Source organism: Zingiber officinale, chromosome 4A, assembly GCF_018446385.1.
Source record: "Zingiber officinale cultivar Zhangliang chromosome 4A, Zo_v1.1, whole genome shotgun sequence".
Lineage (NCBI taxonomy): Eukaryota > Viridiplantae > Streptophyta > Magnoliopsida > Zingiberales > Zingiberaceae > Zingiber > Zingiber officinale.
The window spans coordinates 36,626,284-36,645,785 of NC_055992.1; the positions used below are offsets into that span (position 1 = coordinate 36,626,284).

Here is a 19,502-nt window from a genome sequence, read left to right on the forward strand (position 1 = left end):
AACTACCAAGGGCAGAGAAGCCCTACAAGACTCAATACAAGAAGAAGAAAGGGTAGTAAAGAAATACAAGCTTACAAGCTTACAATGAGTGCACAAACCCTAACCCTAGTTTCTTTTTCTTACTTTGATCCGCCTCTTGACTTGGAAGAACCTCCAAGAACCTTCAAGTACTGGCGATCTCGAGCTTGAGAAGAGTTGTGGAGGAGCTGGTGAAGATCTGAAATGAATCTGTGAAGTGATTGCCGAAGACAACGCTCGCCTGCGGCTCAAATACGATGCAACGGTCGGATCCCAATCGATTCGATTATTCCCAATCGATCGGGAGGCTTTGGATCGATCCAGATCGATCCGGGCGCCTCGTGCTCTGGAAAAACGCCACGGATCGATCCACGGATCGATGCAGGCTTATTGCGATCGCGATTCTCCCAATCGATCACCGATCGATTGGGAGGAGACTTTGATCGCGGGAAAGGCCTGATCGATCCACCGATCGATTGGGCATGAGCCAATCGATCGGTCGATCGATTCGATCCATGTGTGATTTGCCAAATCAAGTCCAAAGTCTCTAAAACCAACATCCGGTCAACCATGACCTGTTGGTGCATCATGCCTAGCGTCTAGTCACTCCCTTGACCTGCTAGGACTCCCTCACCAAGTGTCCGGTCAATCCCTTTGACCCACTTGGACTTTTCTTTCATGCCAAGTATCCGGTCACTCTCTTGACCTACTTGGACTTTCACCTAGCTTCACTCACTAGGGTTTTCAATCTGCCTAGCTTCACTCACTAGGTCTTTCACCTGGCTTCACTCACCAGGATTTTCATACTGCCTAGCTTCACTCACTAGGACTTTCACCTGGCTTCACTCACCAGGATTTTCATCTGCCTAGCTTCACTCACTAGGACTTTCACCTGGCTTCACTCACCAGGATTTCCATCCAGTCAGGTATACCTACTTGACTCTTCTTCATTCACACTGATCCTGATCAGAATCTCCCCATATGAACAACTGTACCTGCATTGTCCATGTGTCTACATGTATTGTCAAACATCGAAACTATGACCAAGACTCAAGCTTGGTCAAACCAGTCAACCTTGACCTAAGGGATATTGCACCAACAGTGTAGAATTCAAAGATCTACGTTTGTTATCGAGGAACCAGTAATCGCTCAGTTTCGGGCCAAAAAAATATCGTTCAGGTCCTTTTCGGAGCCTTTGACCATCTTTTTACTATTTTTAGTAATTTCTATTTATGTAGTATCTAAGATATTGTTTGTATTATTATCTTGCAATTAGGGTATTCGGTCTATATAAATGTCATGTTTAATGTTTTAAGAGTTTTTTTATTAATGCTATTTTTAGCCGTCTTTGGAACGATGAGTTTTTTTTTCCTAATATTTTTGTGTGAATTAACAAAGATTAGAAGGTATTCGTGAGCGAATCAACTGATTCAATAGTCACTTCTGATATTCATATTCGAATTAATGAATTCGATAATTATCTGTTGAATCACTCGTATCTGTGGAATTTACTTATTAGTACTTCACCTATGCCTAATATATATAGTTGTCATTCACTTATCAAACTTCCCATGTTCACCAATTGGCAAATATGTGACTACACGTTAGAGCTAAGTAACAGAAAAGCTCTTAGAGCCACCAAAAAAAACAAAAAAAACAAAAAAAGAAAGAAAAGGCTTTTACTTTCTCTATTCTTCAGCCTTCATTCCATTACTGCTCTAGCCTGCGACTACACCAGAAATTCTCGCAATCAGTTGATCAGCTACATCTTGAGCAAACTTGTAGTCCTTCTCAGAGTTACCAATTTGCATTGGACTCTATTTAGTTAAACGACTTCTAGACGAGCAACAATTGTTCATCCAAAATCTTTCTTCTTCCAAAAAAAATAACACAGAAAAATGAAAGAAATGGTTACTGCTTCACTCTTCACCTTCAATTTGATATAGTTTACCTCTGTAGTTGACTCACTACTGGAGAATGAAAGTTTGCTTCCACTGATCAAAAGCTAAGAGGCAACTTTGAAGTGCAAAGTTTGACTAGGATGAAGAATCTCTTCGTCCAAGAAGTAGCGAAGGCCGGAGCTGGACACAGGGACCCCTCCCTTCTCCATCCATGGCAATGGGCATCCACCCTTTCTGATCTCCACACACATGGTCTGTCGTGGTAAGGCGACCCACTTTCATTTTATTTGTTTTATTCAGAGGAACATGAAAAACAGAAGAAATCTTTGTTTAATCCCTCTGTTCAGCCTTTTCCTCCTCCCCTTCTGCCTCCCTCCTGAGTCCTACTACCCTTTCCCCAATCCAAGTGCTACACGACAGTCACAGGCCCACTGGCAACTCTGAACGCAGCCCCACACTGCAATATAAAAAAAGGACCAGTCGTTCAGAACAGAGTGCGTGACTCTAAGATAGCAAGGGTACTAATATTGATAAAAGAACAAGACGATAGAGATTGTTTTTTGTTTCATTTGTTCCTCCTCCTCCGGTCCTCCACACACCTTGTGTGAGTGTGCTAGTGTTTGTTCACCTGCTAATCTAGTTCTCCACTGCTACTGGTAACAACAGGTACGAGCCCTGTTGGTCGTAGCTTTAATGGATCATGGGTTTTTGGCTGACATTGATGACGAATATGAAAAGTTGGTGATTCAGTTGAACCCTCCGAGGTAAGAGTACTGTCCCTTTGAAATCGAGCTGCGCTCTTCTTCTTCTTCTTTTGCTTCTTTTTTTCCTCTGCAAGTTCGTGAGTGTCATCTAACCTTTCAGGGTCACTGTCGACAACACTTCCAGCAGGAAAGCCACCTTGGTGCAGGTCAGCTGCTTGGTGTGACTTCTCCCTTTGGGTGGCCAGGGTTTTTCTTTTTTTCCCCTCAGTGTTTGAGGTTTGGATTGCGCTTCCATGCAGGTGGACAGTGCTAACAGGCAAGGGAGCTTGCTGGAGGTGGTGCAGGTATTGACTGACCTCAACCTCACCATCACCAGGGCATACATCTCCTCTGACGGAGAGTGGTTTATGGATGGTACGCAGCTGCTTCTATCTCTTTCTTCTCTCCTGTTCACTACTTTCCTTCACGGCGTTTTAAATCATCTTTTTTTGGCAGTGTTCCATGTTGTAGACCTGTGCGGGAACAAAATCTACGATGGTGAAGTCATCGACCGCATTCAACAGGTACTGCTACAAAACTTGATACTGAGCTAGCTGCATTAATCAATCAAAGTTTTGTTTTGAAATCTCCATCTTTTAAGTCACTAGCGGCAAGAGCATCAAGCTCACAGTCTGTGGGCATACAAGCCTCTTCGGAGCACACTTCCATCGAACTGATCGGCAGAGATCGACCAGGGCTGCTTTCTGAGATCTTTGCAGTTCTCTCAGACCTCAAATGCAACATCGTCGCAGCTGAAGTATGGACGCACAATTCTCGGATGGCATCAGTTGTTTACATCACAGATGAAGAGAGTGGAGGAGCCATTGATAACAGTGATAGGCTTGGGAATATCAAGCGCCTCCTGCGCTATATTCTTGTAGGAGATAGAGATAAGAGGAGCGCAAAGACTGCCATTTCTGTAGGTGTAACTCACACTCAGAGGAGATTGCATCAGATGTTGTATGCTGATAGGGACTACGACCGAGACGACACTGAGCTCGAACATGTTTCGGTGGACCGGAGCAAGCTAGTCGTGAGCGTGGAGAATTGCACTGAGAAAGGCTACTCCATGGTGAATGTGAGGTGTGATGATCGGCCCAAGTTACTCTTTGACACTGTTTGCACTCTCACAGATATGCAGTATGTGGTGTTTCATGCCACTGTGATTGCTGAAGGGCCAGAAGCATATCAGGTTCATATCGACAAACAGTTTAGATTTCCTTTTATTTTTTATTTCACAGCTCGAGTTTTTGGTTGTTTGTTTAGGAATACTACATTAGACATGTTGATGGTAGCCCCATTAGCTCAGAAGGGGAAAGGCAAAGGTTAGTGCTGTGCTTGGAGGCTGCAATCAGAAGAAGGAATAGAGAGGTTTACTAAATCTTTCAACTGAATATAATGTTTATATTCTAAGAAGTATCTTTTGAACTACACTTGCTAATTCTCTAGCAATACTATTGCCATTTCAATTTCTTTCGAACATGTTAAGCTTGTTCATAGCATTTTATAATCTAAGATCGATATGCTTATTATGATCGCGAGCAGGGTGTGAGACTTGAACTTTGCTGTGAAGATAGAGTTGGCCTGCTTTCTGATGTTACTCGCATATTTAGAGAAAATGGGCTTTCGGTCACACGAGCCGAGGTCACTACTAGGGGATCTCAGGCTGTCAATGTGTTCTATGTCACAGATTCATCAGGAAATCCGGTTAACAGTCGAACGATCGAGGCAGTGCGAAACGAAATTGGGCAGGCAATCCTGCAGGTCAAGGATGAGATGCACACAAAAGCTTCAGCAGATGACAGTGGGAAATTCTCATTTGGCAGTCTGTTCAGGTCCAGATCAGAGAAGTTGCTACATAACTTGGGGCTGATCAGATCGAGCTCCGGAGATCGGCTCTCTCCTCACTAATCTCAGTCTTCATCTTAATTATGTGCTGAGCCATCTGTGGAAGAATTTTATGCACTTGCAAGTGTTGGCCACTGTAAATGAAGTTGAGACCATTAGAAAGTCTGTTAACAAGTGAGACATTTAAAAAGAAAGCACTGAATCTTCTAATCTCAGTCGTCGCTTTTCGACTAAAGGACACTTTACATCCATGAGGATACCACTAAACATCTTCTAATCTTAGCTCACTTGTACAAGTCCATTGGTCTGAATGGCAATCACAAGGGCCTCAAATCAAGTTGAATAACTAACTTCATCATCAACTAAAGCATCAAGGTTTGCTTAAAGTATGAAACACATATGAAAGAGTCAAAGAATAGGACAGAATCTGCACAAGGCTCTTTTTAAATAACTAGGGAAATTAGAATCTTTAGCGGAATGTTATACTGATGTAACCGGGGAAACCCAGCCAGGCGAATAGCCTCCTCTCCGTATCAGGGCAGGACGCCCTTCATGGGCCTCGTTCGGTCTAGCTCTCTTGATTCTGCTGGCACACAACAACTTCCATAAGTGGAGGCATCCTTGCTGAGCTAGTTCTTTTCGACCTCAGCCTCTGACTGACAACCACAATCACCGTACTCTGTGGTCCAAAATCGCCCTGGCGAGTCTGTTGACACCGACTGTGAGACCTAGTCAACGGCTTGACCACACTAGGTGTACGACTTCATTGCTGTCTCCCCTTGCACCCTATCTCTCTGCGCCCGGTCAATCAACTCTTGATTAGGGGTGTAGACAAATTGAATCAAGTCGGATGATATGAACATATTGATATTTGAATTCGAGTTTAAAAAATAATCGAAGTTCAAAAATTCAAATAATTTGGACTAAATTCAACTCAAAATAAAATTTGAGCTGATTGTTGATTCGAGTATATTCAAATCATAATTCAAAATGATTTAAATTCATGTTTGATTCGAATTATTTGAATCTTAATTTGAATATATTTAAATTAAAATTTTGTATAAATAATTAGAATTTGATTTGAGTTTCCTTAACAAGTGGATCGTGAATAATTAAATAAAATATTATGAATTCAATTTCGGTTCAAAGAAATTAACGAATATGTTTAAATTTAACTAAAATTTGATAATTTTAAATAGAAATTAAATATTTTTGGAACCGACTAAAAAAACTCTATGCTCGCAGCTTGCGTGGAAGCCTACGCGGCTCGTGCTGGCAGCCTAGGCAACTCGTGCATCAGTCCACATGGATTCACTCTTTCATCGGCTATACAAGATCAGGTGATGGTAAATGTATGATTTTCTTTTCACACATGGACCTCCACTCTTCTTTCTTTTATTACTTGTCCTCTTTCGCCCGCCCACCCCCACAAGCCTCATCTTTCGGCTAAATGCTGACGTGACACTTGACCATTGGAAGGATCATGTCAATCATGTCGGTGCCCGCTGATGGGTGTTGACTCATTGGACACCGAGGCTCAGCCAGCCGGAGGACGAACACAACCACAACTCCGAGGAATAAGGGACAGGAGCAGCCCGAGCATACAGAAGGAAATCCATCAGTTAGTTTAGTTTTTATCTTGGTCAATGATCTCAGTAAATTTCTGGTTAAACCTACGTATGTATGTTCCCCAAGTTCTTCCATGTTTGGTGCATTAGCACATGCAAAAAGACTCGCAGACAGTCTCAAAGTGATATTCCATCAACTTTGGGCTCAACATAACAATGTTGACCGCGAATCTGCCGAAATCTTTGAACATGGAAGGGTAAAATATGGGAGTGGGTCGATTTCTGTGAAGAATCATATATTTAATGAGAAGAGGCCTTTTTTAATGAGGCAGATAGCACATGGAAACAAGAGACTTGCTGAAGAAATGAAGATGTGTAGCTAATGATATGTGTGCAGGGATTTGTTGACCACTAGAATACTGCATTCAAACTAGTAGTTTTGTCACATTGTGAGTCTGGAAAGTAGTGAACATCGATCTGGGTACCAATGCCTCATCAGATCCAACTCTTGTCTCATTTCGACTCAATTTATTCCATTCAAGTTCCATCGCATTTACAGTGTGACTGATAGACGAAAGGTCACATTGAATCGCCCACTGTCCTAGGAACAATGTATATTGTGAGAGGCCAAATACATAATTATCTGGTCAAATTTCAAAATCATTATTTTAAGAATTTAAAGAATTGTTTCGTTTCGGACAGTAGTATTTGAAGAAAGTATCAAGGAACTTTTTGCGTGAAATCCTTGAACGTGCTCTCGTATTTCAGGTAATCATATTTGGGTTTTGTATTATTGAATCGTCAAAGGGCTCTATATTGTTTTTTTTTTATAAAAGAGGCTCCTCGTCCCTGATAAAACGATATAACTGTCCTTTAATATTGTTCTTATTGTTATCCTATTTATATCTACCGCATAAATTAGGCTCGTTGTAACAGTTATGAAATTATAATGTAACAGCTATGAAATCATAGTTACTATAACATGATATTTTTTAATATTAAAATTGTTCGGAGCTTCCGAAAAGGCTATAATAAAATTTTTTACACCTAAAATTGGGTCGTTATGAATTCCACTCAATAATTAATTATAGATCTCTGAACGAGTTTCGATTTGATATATTATGTCCCGTGGTTTAATCTGAATTAAAAGTTATAGTCTCTCAAAGTTTAGGGTTTAATATTCACGTTGTAGCAATTACGGTTTCATAGCTATTATAATGTGAATGTTAAACTCTAAATTTTGAGAGTTCATAATATAAATTTTCACTTTGGTTGAACCACAGAACACGCTATATATTAAATCAAAACTAGTTTAGAAATGTATAACTGGTTATGAGGTGGAACTCATAACGGTCTGATTTCAAGCTCAAAAACATTGTTTAGATCCTTTTCAAAGGCTTCAAACAATTTTAGTTTTAATTTTTTTTCCATGTTATAACAGTTACAAATCGTAACTGTTACAACTATGTAGCTGCTACGAAACCATAGCTGCTAAATTATCTCCCGATTTAAACAGGAGATGAGATAATAATGAAAATAATATTAGAGGACAGCTGTATCATTTTACGAGGTGAGTGAAATGCCCTTTTGATAAAAAATAAACATAGGACGTCTCTTTGACGATTAGGTAAAAAAGGAGCACCCATTTGACTTTTGCCCATAATATTTTGGCAACATGGCCAACTCAGTCTATACATTGTCTCCACTTCGGCAAATCCAACACATATGGCCCTGCTTTAGATTAAAATTGGGCATGATCAATAAATGACTCGCAACTCATAACCTCGAGATTCAATAACTTGCTAGGGTTTGAGATAAGTCTATATAAAGATCGTCCAAGGAATCACCTGATGATCCAACTCTATCCTAACTTCTTCGTCATTCCTTCAATACTGTTTTATTTTTATTTTCGATGATCACATCATGACTTATGCATTGGAAAGGTCTTGTTGGAATGACCTTCAGCGCTCTCTAACGCGTGTTAATCTATGCAGATCCTATCACAACATGAGAGAAAGTTTTATCAATGGTGTAGAGTGAGGCAGCAGGTATTTTATCACATTATCCTCAAAGGAGCTAAAGAGTGAGGTGCCATTGTAAAGGCAGATTTGTAGCATCTTTGGTGGATTGTACTGTCCCCTTGGTAGGGAATTGTTAGGGGAACAACGAAACAATTGCCCACCTCAGTTTCCACAACATATTTATTAGATCTCAATGTCAGAAACCACTACAAATCTGCCAACTTGGAACTTAGGAGGATCATCTAGTAAGAAGCAACAATATAGAAAAACTTGTGTCCCCAAAAGTAAGCAGCATTGAAGCTTTGCATGTAATACTGTCATTATCTTTGTGCACCACACTTCATATTTCTTCTTTATTTTCCAAAAGACCTTTAGATTTTCCAAACATGAATTATATTTTTACTGTTTAGATTATTAAGAGTCCTTTTAATTTGTATCCATTAGTTATTACTATTATGAAATGAAAAGAGATAGTATTTTAACTGTTAATTAACAAAGAAAGTAGCAACATCTATGAGAACCTTTCTCTGTTGATGAAAAATAGTCACAAATAAGTATTATTTTTTTCTTGACTCCAATGGGTTGGAAACTCCAACCATCTCCTCTCATTTTTGAAGGTCGATCCATGCTCCAACACTCTTTTGAATTTGGAAAGACACTAATAAATTTAGGAAATGAGATGCCTTTTGATTTGGAAGGGCCACAGATGATGCAATTTGATGGAGACATCATCTTCCCAAATAAATCCTTTAAGCAACAACCTTTCTCCCAATGCAAACTATACTCGCTCTAGGAAATAGTGTTGACAAGGTGAGCAAGCCTTTTTATTTTTCATCCGAGTAATAGGTTATCTTAGATCTTTGCATATAGTAGGCTCCTCTTGTCTAGCATACCTTCCTTACTCACTCAATAGTAATGTTATAAGTTGGCATGGAATTAAGAGCAAAGGCTATTATTCTCCTCTTTTCCAAAAAGCTCTTTGAAAGTCTCATGTGTTTTGTTTTGAATAGTGATGATTATTGGGGAGCATCAACTTCTTGTTGAGTACCTTTATCTTATTTGGTCAAGCTATAACTTAGTATGATATTGAGAAACCTAGAGTTAGTGGTTTTCGTTGGGGGAAATGATGCTTCCATGTAATCAAGTTTGACTAAGCAAGCAAATCAAGAAAGGTAGACATATGCTCAGGTAAACGAATGTTCAAGGGGACAATTCTAGGCTTAGGAAACTAGAATTAGAGAACCAAATTTTCACGGCAAAGTTTGAGAACCTTGAGAAGACCCTTGAATATATTTCACCAATGGATCTAAGAACTTTAGGTAAGATTCAATTGAATAATTTAGTTAGTTTTTAGTTTTGTGTCAAACTTGAGATTGGTAATGATTTTGGAAGAAAAATCTAATTTTTCCAATTAGATATGAGTTAGAAAAACCTCATTGAAAATTTTAAACTTATCAATGATTTGTGAAATTTTTGATAATTTTTTTAAAATGACACATATTTTATTTTTTAAAAAACATATTTACACTATTATCAGTCGACTAGAGTCTAGATACAGGTAGGAGTCTATTGGGACATTACGGAATGGTCAAATATGGGTTTTTAGTTTGGAAAATGATTAAGAGAATTTGATATTCATGGATAGAGTCCATTAGGGGATTTTGAATACAAGTTAAGGATCATCTTTTAAGCATAAAATCAATTACCGAGAGATAATTGGTACACCTTTTTTATGTATGATAAAAGGAGGAGAAGAGTGAACAAGGTTTAAGTGAGAAACCTTGATTTCTCCTCTTAGGAGATTCTCCTATGTTGGGACAAGGAGGAACCTAATTTGAAATTAGAGGGAGAAAAGAGAAAAGGTTATGGGAATCTTGTTCACCACTAATGGCAAGTTTTGGAAAATTCCTAATCCTAGGTGGAGCTTAGGTGAAGGGAAGCCTAGGATTAGGTCTTTGTTCATGATAATGCATTCATTCCATGTGCATGATAATTTTGATGCTATTTTGTTTTTCTAACTTATGTGGATTTTAAAACATCGAAAAGAGGAGATTATTGGTGCATTCATGTTCCAAGTGGCCCTGTACAATCTTGGATTTTAATATTTGATCAAAGGGGTTGAGTTTGATCTTATATTGTGTTTTAATATGTGTGTTTATGTATGCAAGGACTTACAGTAATACATACACTACAAGAAAACATGGCTTCAGAGACGAAAAATTCCGTCTCTGAAAGTCATGTTTCTGTCTCTAAAGAATGTTTGAGACGGAATATTCCGTCCCAAAAATCAGTTAGTGAAAACCTTGTAGCTAATTTTAAGACGGAAATATTTCGTCTCTAATTTCAAAAACAGATTAAACAACTGTTTATGAATCTGTCTTTAATTTAACTAAATGAAATTAATTTTAAATGCAAATTTCGTTTCTAATTTTGTTTTAAATTTATTTTTAGTCTGTCTCAAATTATCTAACAAATATAATGTTAATCTGTTTATCAATCCATTTATATTTCTGTTTATAAATCCACATATAAATTTATTTGCAAATTTATCACTAATTTTATCAATATTTCATATTTACATATTACTTTGCAACAAGCAATCATAAATTTCAAATAAATTAAAATATTAAAAAAACTAATTTCTAAATCTAAAAGTACAATATGATTACCATTAAGATAAATAAACATTCACATTGTCTCGAAATAAAAGCAATCACACATTACGATTCCAATTTTCTTTTCCTTTTAATAATTTCTCCCTCCACCCTCTTGCTAGTAGCATGCATGTCTTCAATTTCTTGTGATAATTCTTTATTCTTCTTATTAGAGTAAATCTGTTGAAACTTTAATTGTTTGATCTTCCAAACTATCGATCGCGTTCAAGTTCATACACCCTCCCCTTACATGAGTCACCCATCAGATCGCAACACTGTAGAAAATTTGCCGCCCGCCACATCACATCATGATTGAAGATTGAATGAAGAATTAGTAGAGTAGTCATCAACATTTTATTTTTCTCTTTCTTGTTCCTGTTCATAATACAATAACTTATATTAGTCTAAAAAATTTAAAAACAAAAAAAATGAGATACACACACGAAAACAATAATGAACAATTAATTATTTTTTACTTACACTAACTCAAACCGATTTATTGTCCACGAACTCTCTGATACTACTGCTAAAAATTAAAAGAAGAATGTAGGTAGATTTTTCAATAATAGAAACAAATATTTTGAATCTTTGTAAAAGCTTCACATGGAGCCTGAAGATGGTCAAATATTCAGAATAAATAGAAGTATTATTTACACCTGTGAATGTTTCATCAGAAAGGTCAGAGAAAAAAAATCAGTTATCGACTAAGTCAAGAAAGTTAAAAATTTAATCTGGTAAAAATTTTCTTCTCTATATGTCAGAGAAAAGCAATAAGTTATTATTCAACTAATATTCATAATTCATAACTTCCTTCGAACATGTTTGCTATTGTATAAACCAGGATGCAAGGAAGTTTGATAGAAAATCAAGTCCTTTTAACACTATAGGTTATTTGCAAGGAAACCCCAGAAAAAATGATTAAAATGGGCATTAAAGCAGCTAAGTGTAATACATTACATCAATAGAAACAGTAACATGGAAAGGAACTAATAAAGAAATACCTTCTTTTGGTGATTAGAGAGATTTGGAAGTTGAAAATAAATCCTTTGCAATAAGAAAACACACGCCTGACACATTCAATGAGTTCAACTCGAATAGTGATAAAAAATTACTCGTACTTGAAGTAGCAAAGAACAAAGCCACACACCTGACACAGGAAAGGAACAAAACTAAAGACAAGGACTACACAACTCAAGAGGAAATATAACCATAAGTAATAGATTGCAATTGCAAAATGATCTCAGTAACTAATTTAATACAGTATCTAGAAATCTTGTGACAGAAATGGAGGACACAATTTGAACTAGTATCCAAGCCTTTGGCAAGCAAGTTAGCATGCTATTGACAGTGAAATGAAGCAAAATAATTAAGCAATTGCTTGTAAGCAATGTTCTAGTGTGTGGAACTCAACCGATTTGGAGAAACAAAAGCCAAAACTTACAAAAGGAAATGCAGACTAAAACTAGAATCAACTAAGTAGAAGAAACGGGATATTAATCAAGAAAATGGCACATTGGTAGATGCCGATCATCCAATAGTCAACAAATGCAGCAACAATCACATCAAAATCAATCCCTAATCCAACACGAAAGGAAATGCCACCCAGCAAGATCACTTCATTTTCAATTTGGCCAACTCACCTATTCCTGCGGTCGCTTCTTCCACTTCCAGGCGGCATTCTGGTGGCATGTCGAAGGCGAAGGAGGATCACACCAGAGCTGGGATCGATGACCATGATCCCCTTTACTGGGAATTAAAAGAACAATTCCTCCTGCGCTCACTCGATCACCTTGCGGAGTGTGTCGTAGCTGAGGTTCTCCCGTTCCTTGCTGTCAAAGTAGGTGAGCTCGTGTTCATAGTGCGCATAGTAGGGGCCATAGAGTCGGACCTCGAGGAGATAGGAGGCGTCGTCGTAGGAGAAGCAGTTGACAGACTTGGGGATTAGCGCGTTAGGGAGGCTGTGGTTCCGGAGGAGGTTGTGGATGGTGGTGGAGCACAGGTGGATTTAAAAACATGGATACTGTAATGCGATTTGGGGAAAGAAAAAACCTTTATTTGGTTGCTTTCAATCTTAGTGAAGGTGATGATGTTGAGCACTGGAGGGTTATCAATGGCCGCTTTGAAGCAGCCGCAGGCGTCCTTGCCACCGTGGGCGTCCTTACTACCGTGGCCCAGGTGTCCTCACCGCCATGCGAGGTGCACAACTTGCTCGAGCGAGGAGGTCAGCTACGAGAAGGAATTAGGTTAGGAGCGATTTAAGAGGAAGGGAAAAGAAATTTAGAGAAAGGGAAAATAAAATACTTATATTTATATTTTATATGTATCTAATATTTATTTTTTTTATAAATTTATATGAAATATTATTTTAAATTTGTTTTATATTTCATCTTAAATTCCTTTTATATAATATTTTTTAAATGGAATACATCTGTATTTTTTGTAACAAATATATGATTCTTATAAATTTAAAATAAATATTTTCATCTCAAGTTGTCATTAAATTTTAAAGGATTTTTTGATAAAAATTATATAATTTAAAATTATATTTATAATCTATATTTATTTTTATTTATTAAAAGTTATTTATAATTTTATCAAAATTTTATTTTAATTTTTATCTTAATTTTTAAAAAATATTATATTTATAAATAGACTGCTAAATTCTGTAATAAATCCTTCTCTAAGTTTAAGTTACATAAATATGAAATGGATTTTTTTTATCAAAAAAAAATTATCTCTAATTTATATAAATTTAAAATGGATTTTTTCTGTCTTTAACTTTCCATTAAATTTTAAACAAATATTTTAACAGAATTTTACCGTTTCAATTTTTGTTTGTAATCTGTATTTTCTTTGTTTATAAAAAATTATTTGTAATTCCGTCTCAAATTCATTTCAATTTCCGTCTCAATTTATTTTCCAAACATTATATTTTATTAAATTGAAACAGATTAGTAATTCTGTAGTGAATCTGTCTCTGATTGACCTAAATCTGAAACAGATTTTAATTCCGTCTTAAAAATATGTTTCTGAAGCCCTGTTTTTTTGTAGTGATATGTAGCTTAGGGAGCTCATGACTTGATGAGGTTAGATTAGATGATGCCTTAGGATGACCAAAGTCGTATGTTTAATAGCATAGAGGTCTATACAGAATGGTGAAGATTGGTTATGGGACATACGAGGGATCGTAGGATGGGAAGCACTAAGGTGGTGTTTGAGTAACTTTTGAGCAATGACTTGGCATGCCGAAGTTTGCAGTTTGATGGCTTGAAGTGCGTAAGTATTTGGAGAAGATTGCATGAGGCAAACTAAGAGATTGCAAGACAATGAGAAATATGTAGCAAAGAGATGATAATCAATGGAAGCAAACTATGTCGGTGAAGATGTGAAGTATGTCATGTGGAGAATGTGAGTGCTTGTGCACGTCTAAGGGATGGAGTAACCTAACTGGAGACAACAGAGGGGCGAAGTCAAGTTCAAAAAGGGTTGGATTCTTCATGAGCTATGAGCGTTGAGTGACTTGTATGCAATGAGGGTGAGAAGAGATAACTTAGCACAGTTTAACTCGACATTATAATAATTCATAGTTAGGTTCCTAGCCAATTGTTGTGGAATTCAGTTGACTAGTGGATCAAGGAAACCCAAAACCTCAAATTAATTGGGGATTGACTAGTTCATTAGTGTAAAATCTAGTCGACATGTGAAGTAGTTGACTGATTAGTTGACTAATGTTGAGGAGTCAACAAATAGAAAGTTTTTAGGGTGACTAGTCGAGTGAGCAGTAAGCTTATGAGATATGTCAATTAAATAAAATAAGGGTTAATCAAGAAATTATCCTATAGGATTTTGGGGAATTTTTAGATTTTAAATTAGCAATTTTATATTTTTATGGGAATAAAGGGATAACATTTAATGCTGTTTCGTTATCCTATTTAAATGAGCAAATGTTGATTTTTCAAAATTCATTTTCATTTTTCCCTTAGAGCTAAATTTTCCGCCGACTCTCTCCCTTGTAATTTTTGCCAACAACACACCTGCAGAGCTTGATGCTATACTTGCCTCGCCAATGCCACGATTCCCTCTACTTGATTTTGTCGGCGCCGTCATGCTACTACTGCAGCAATTGTCGTTTCGGAGAAGGGGCCCTGGTTGGCTATGGTGCACCATCTCCAGAGATTGAGATGTGGTTGAATGTCGATCCGCGACCATCTCAAGACAACGGACCTCGAGCAGCAACACCGTTGCTGTTGCCGCCGCCTTAGTTAGCCATCGTTGTTACCTTGCAGGTCGCTAGGAGTCATTGTCGGAGAAGGAGAAGTTATAGGGTAATAATGTTGGAATGTATACTAAAAGCCTAGCTTTTGTAAACATTTATTTTGAAATAAAGAATCATATTGGTCAAAAATATCTACATTTATGATAAGTGTAGTTGTTCAATTAATTTATATCGTAGATAATATGGTGTGTGGTGTCACGCACAGAAGATCATGTTATCAGTTCTTTATAAATTATAAACAGTTGCTCACGACTAAGATGGAAAGGAACAAACTGTCGGTAAAGTCGTAGTGTGATTAGGGATTAGTCTATCTTGACTAATAAATTACACTAGTACACTCTAAGTGTATTGAGTAGGACCATTTTAGGTAAGTTCTTTTTATACTGACTTGATAAAAAAACTAGACCTTAGTTATTATGGAAGTGTGTGCTCTTAATCCTAATATAATAACAAACACATATATTTAGTATTTATTTCTTTGACTTATCAATGGGTGAGATTTAGCACGATAAATCAATAAACCCGATAAGTTGGGAAATGATATTACTTATAGTGTGTGTTGTTGATTATAGAAAGAAATTGTGTCCTAGTAATCTAAGTTGAGAATGACCCCAAGAGGAGCTCATAAGGATTGTTATGTTAAACCCTGCAGGTAGACTTAGTCCGACATGACGATGAGGTTGAGTGATACTACTCTTGGACTAAAATATTAATTAAGTGAGTTGTCAGTAACTCATTTAATTAGTGGACATTCGACATCTTAAACACAGGGAGACTAACACACTCATAATAAGGAGCCCAAAATGTAATTTGGGATTGGTGCGGTAGTTAAATAATAATTCTTTAGTGGTATGAATTATTATTGATGAAATTAAGTTGTATGTTCGGGGAGAACACGGGAAGTTTAATTTCATCGGGAGACCAAAACCAATTCCTCCTCTCGGTCCCTATCGTAACCTCTTGTATATAGAGATTTATACCCACCATATACCCACTTCTTACCCACCTTTATACCCATCCTATTGGGGCCGGCCAAGCAAGCTTGGAACCCAAGCTTGGGCCGGTCAAGTAAATAGAATGAGTTGAGTTGGTGTGGCCGACCCTAGCTTGAACCCAAGCTTGGTGTGGCCGACCACATTATATTAAAAGGGATTTTATTTTTAATCTTATCTTAATGTGGATATCATGGTTTTTAAAAGAAAGTTTAAAATTTAAATCTTTCCTTTTATAGCTTTCTACAAAAGATTAAGAAAAGATTTGAAATCTTTCCTTATTTATAGATTAAAAGGTGGATTTTAATTTTAAGAAAACTTTCCTTTTTTAACCATGTTCATAATTTAAAAGAGAGTTTAAAAATTAAATATTTCTTTTATAAGTTTCTACAAAAGATTAAGAAAAGATTTGATATCTTTCCTTATTTGTAGATTGAAAGGAGATTTTAATTTTTAGAGATAACTTTCTTTTTTGGAAATTATCCACATGTTTAAAAGAAAGATTTTAATTTATAAAAATTCCTTTTTATAATCCACCATGAAGGGAAATATTATAAAATAAATTTTATTTTTAAAATTTCCTGAAACAAATAAGGGAGTTTTAATTTTGTTTAAAACTTACCTAGTTTTGGAAGCTCTTAAGGTGGCCGACCACTTTAATAAGAGAAAATAAAATTGATTTTTATCAATTAATTTTTTCTTTTTCATGGCAAAGAAAATAAGAAAGTTTTATTAAACTTTCCTTATTTGCCAAAGCCAAAGATTATAAAAGAGGGGGTAGAGGTGCCTTCATGTGTGCTAACTCTATTCTTTTTCTTCCTCTCTTTTCCTCCTTGGTGTGGCCGGCCCTAGAAGTTTTCCCTCTCCTCTTCTCTTCTTCTTTAGTGGCCGGTTTCATCTTTCTTTTGGAGTTGGTGATGGTGGCCGGTTCTAGCTAGAAGAAGAAGGAGAGAAAGGAGGCTTTGTTTCTAGCATCTCTTGGAGCTTGGTGGTGGTGGCCGGACCTCTACTTCTCTTGGAGAATTGATGGTGGCCAAATCTAGCTTGGAGAAGAAGGAGCTTGGTGGTTCTCATCTCGGAAGATCGTTTCCCACACAACGTCTGAGATTAGAAGAGGAATATGGTAGAAGATCAAGAGGTTATTTGCTTACAAAGAAAGGTATAACTAGTAATTGCTTTCCGCATCATACTAGTTTTCTTTGTATAGTTATTTTTGGAAATACCAAACACAAGAGGCATATGATTCTATAGTTTTCAGATTTGTTTCGAATTTGTGTTTCTTTTGTTTTATTTTTCGAATTTGTGATTCGATTGTTCTTTTTGGTTAAACCTAGAGTTATATAAGGAAATTAAATATTAACTTTCCTTAAAAGACTTTGTCTAGGCGGTGGTGGATGCTCCCATACTCAAGAAGCCATGTGCTTCACCATGCAATCCTGGAAGCCAATTTTGGAAATTAATATTTAATTGAATTTATAACATAGGTTGATTTGGATCAATAGTGTTAAGTTCCGCTTGCGATCCAAGTCTAAACCATTAAGAACAGATAAGTTAAATTTGGAATTAATAATGTTAAGTTCCATTTGCGATTCCTAATTTAACTTCTAAAGAACATAATAGGTTGTTTAGGAAAGGTTCGACACTTGTACAAAATTTTTGTACAGTGGAACCGGTACGATCTTCCTAGGACCAACCAACAAACAAAAGCCTCATCTAAGTTTTATATGGATGTTTGTTCAAATCAATTAGGTCTCCCTATTGATGATTCAAATCTAGTAGTGGATGGATGATTAAGTGTTTTGTTAATAATTAGTCGTTGATTTGGGATTGATCAATATTTCTATTAATCGTGAGGTGGGTGGATTAAGTTCTCTTCAATTTGTTTCTATATGCTAACTGTAAATTGATAAGATCATACTGTCATAATACAATATCAAAAGAATTTAGTATTGAATCTATCTAGGCTAGTATAGCATAGGGTCAACTCGAGTCATCTCCCAATGAATGCAACGATCAAATGATAACCATATGATTGTATGCTATTTATGTTTTTAAATTTTTAATATGAAAATGAGGGTTTTGGATTTTGATTCTAAACCTAATAATTAAAATAACAAAACAACTATGAAATTTACTTTAATGAAATAAACAACATCCTATATACCTATTTATAGTGATCTCACCCTTTTCCGTGTTGGCTCTAAGATGGTTTGGCAGGACGCTGAGGGTGAGCATAATCACCTTTTACCACCATTAATAGTGATCTCACAATGCATTATCACTCAACGCTACAATTTCACCATTAATAAAATTAAGCTAAGGAATGAAATAACAAAGCATTAAATGAAGCCTAATTTAGTAAGTGAAAGTTAATGCAAGTAAAGGAAAGCTAACTTAACCTAAATTACAATTGCACTAGAATTAAAGAAAACATAAAGTGAGCTAAGCATTAAAGAAATCTAATCTAATCTAACAAAGAATTAAACCAACAACTTATGAGCATGAATCAAAATAACCAAAATCTGTGCAAGTTGAACATGGAAGATTAACAACTACACTTTATCACAAATCAACAACCAACATGAAAGAAACTAAGTAACCAAACCAACATCCACAACCAACTCATGAAAACTTTAATGGAAAGAAACAACCCCAAAAATAGAATGAACTGATGAAGAACTGTTGTTCGGAATGAAGTGGAATAGGTGTAGACTTCTCCTCTTCTAACCCTCCCTGCCGTCACATAGGGAGGCCGAAGAAAGAACCCCCAGCTTCGGTGGTTGCTATGAAGAACCGACAGGAACTGTTGTTGACACTTGATGATGCGAATCCTCCACCCAAGAACCCCTCGGATGGAGTCTTTGCTAGAAGAATTAGAGCACTCTCAACAGCAAATGATCTGGAATTCTTCCATGTGAACTAGGTCGGTAGGTAGTGGAGAATATTGGAGAAACCTCTCTGGTGAGATGAAGATGAGTCCCGCAACCTTCTTCACCATTTCCAGCAGTGGCAGAGTTGTGGAGGTTCGGGAGTGGAAGGAAAATATGGACTTGAGAACCCCTCCGGTGAGATTTCTAGATGGTCGGAGGTTGAACGCCAGCTGCTATCGAAATCTTCACCACCAACTTAGTCATCTGAGAAGAGGTCCGAGTGGAATGGGGATGGCCAGCCGACAACAGTGAAAGAAAGGAGAATAGCCGCTTACCGGTTGTGAAGAGAAAGAGAGAAGAAAGAGGTGGCGGCTGTGAAGGAAGTGGTGAAGAAAACCTAAAAAAATGAAGAAGGCCATCAACAACGTCATTGTGCCTCCGCATGAAGAGTAAAGAGAAGGATTTTCTCTCTTTCGATCTGGGACATCCGCGCTTGTGAGGGTGATAGATGAAGATCTGACCATTTGATCTTTATATAAGTGGTCTAGATTGCTTTAGAGTAAATTGAGGTTGATTCCATCTTTAGATCTGACGTTCCACATAGCTTTAAA

General features: G+C 36.9%; 2 protein-coding genes across 8 annotated transcripts; one reads left to right on the top strand and one right to left on the bottom strand.

Moving 5' to 3' along the window:
- Nucleotides 1–2,449: 2,449 nt before the first annotated feature.
- Nucleotides 2,450–4,700, top strand: LOC121969818 (ACT domain-containing protein ACR4-like). 2 transcript variants are annotated; one of them, XM_042520077.1, is made up of 7 exons: nucleotides 2,450–2,683; nucleotides 2,784–2,841; nucleotides 2,923–3,037; nucleotides 3,119–3,186; nucleotides 3,264–3,854; nucleotides 3,929–4,033; nucleotides 4,208–4,700. In XM_042520077.1, the coding sequence occupies exons 1-7, from the start codon at nucleotides 2,613–2,615 to the stop codon at nucleotides 4,571–4,573; spliced, it is 1,374 nt and encodes a 457-aa protein (XP_042376011.1). In that variant the 5' UTR covers nucleotides 2,450–2,612; the 3' UTR covers nucleotides 4,574–4,700. The 2 variants fall into 2 exon arrangements, with proteins under 2 accessions (XP_042376011.1, XP_042376012.1); XM_042520078.1 differs by having other exon boundaries at nucleotides 2,453–2,683; nucleotides 2,784–2,829.
- A 6,042-nt stretch (nucleotides 4,701–10,742) lies between these two features.
- LOC121969819 lies at nucleotides 10,743–13,009 on the bottom strand. 6 transcript variants are annotated; one of them, XR_006108670.1, is made up of 3 exons: nucleotides 12,394–13,009; nucleotides 11,234–11,276; nucleotides 10,743–11,128 (listed from the first exon to the last, which is right to left on the bottom strand). XR_006108670.1 is itself a non-coding variant. In XM_042520079.1 (3 exons), exons 1-3 carry the CDS (start codon nucleotides 12,486–12,488, stop codon nucleotides 10,966–10,968), a joined length of 324 nt encoding a protein of 107 aa, XP_042376013.1. In that variant the 5' UTR covers nucleotides 12,489–13,009; the 3' UTR covers nucleotides 10,743–10,965. The 6 variants fall into 6 exon arrangements, 1 of the variants encoding a protein (XP_042376013.1); XR_006108667.1 differs by lacking the exon at nucleotides 11,234–11,276 and adding an exon at nucleotides 11,755–11,900; XR_006108668.1 differs by having other exon boundaries at nucleotides 11,234–11,900.
- Between the last annotated feature and the right edge of the window lie 6,493 nt (nucleotides 13,010–19,502).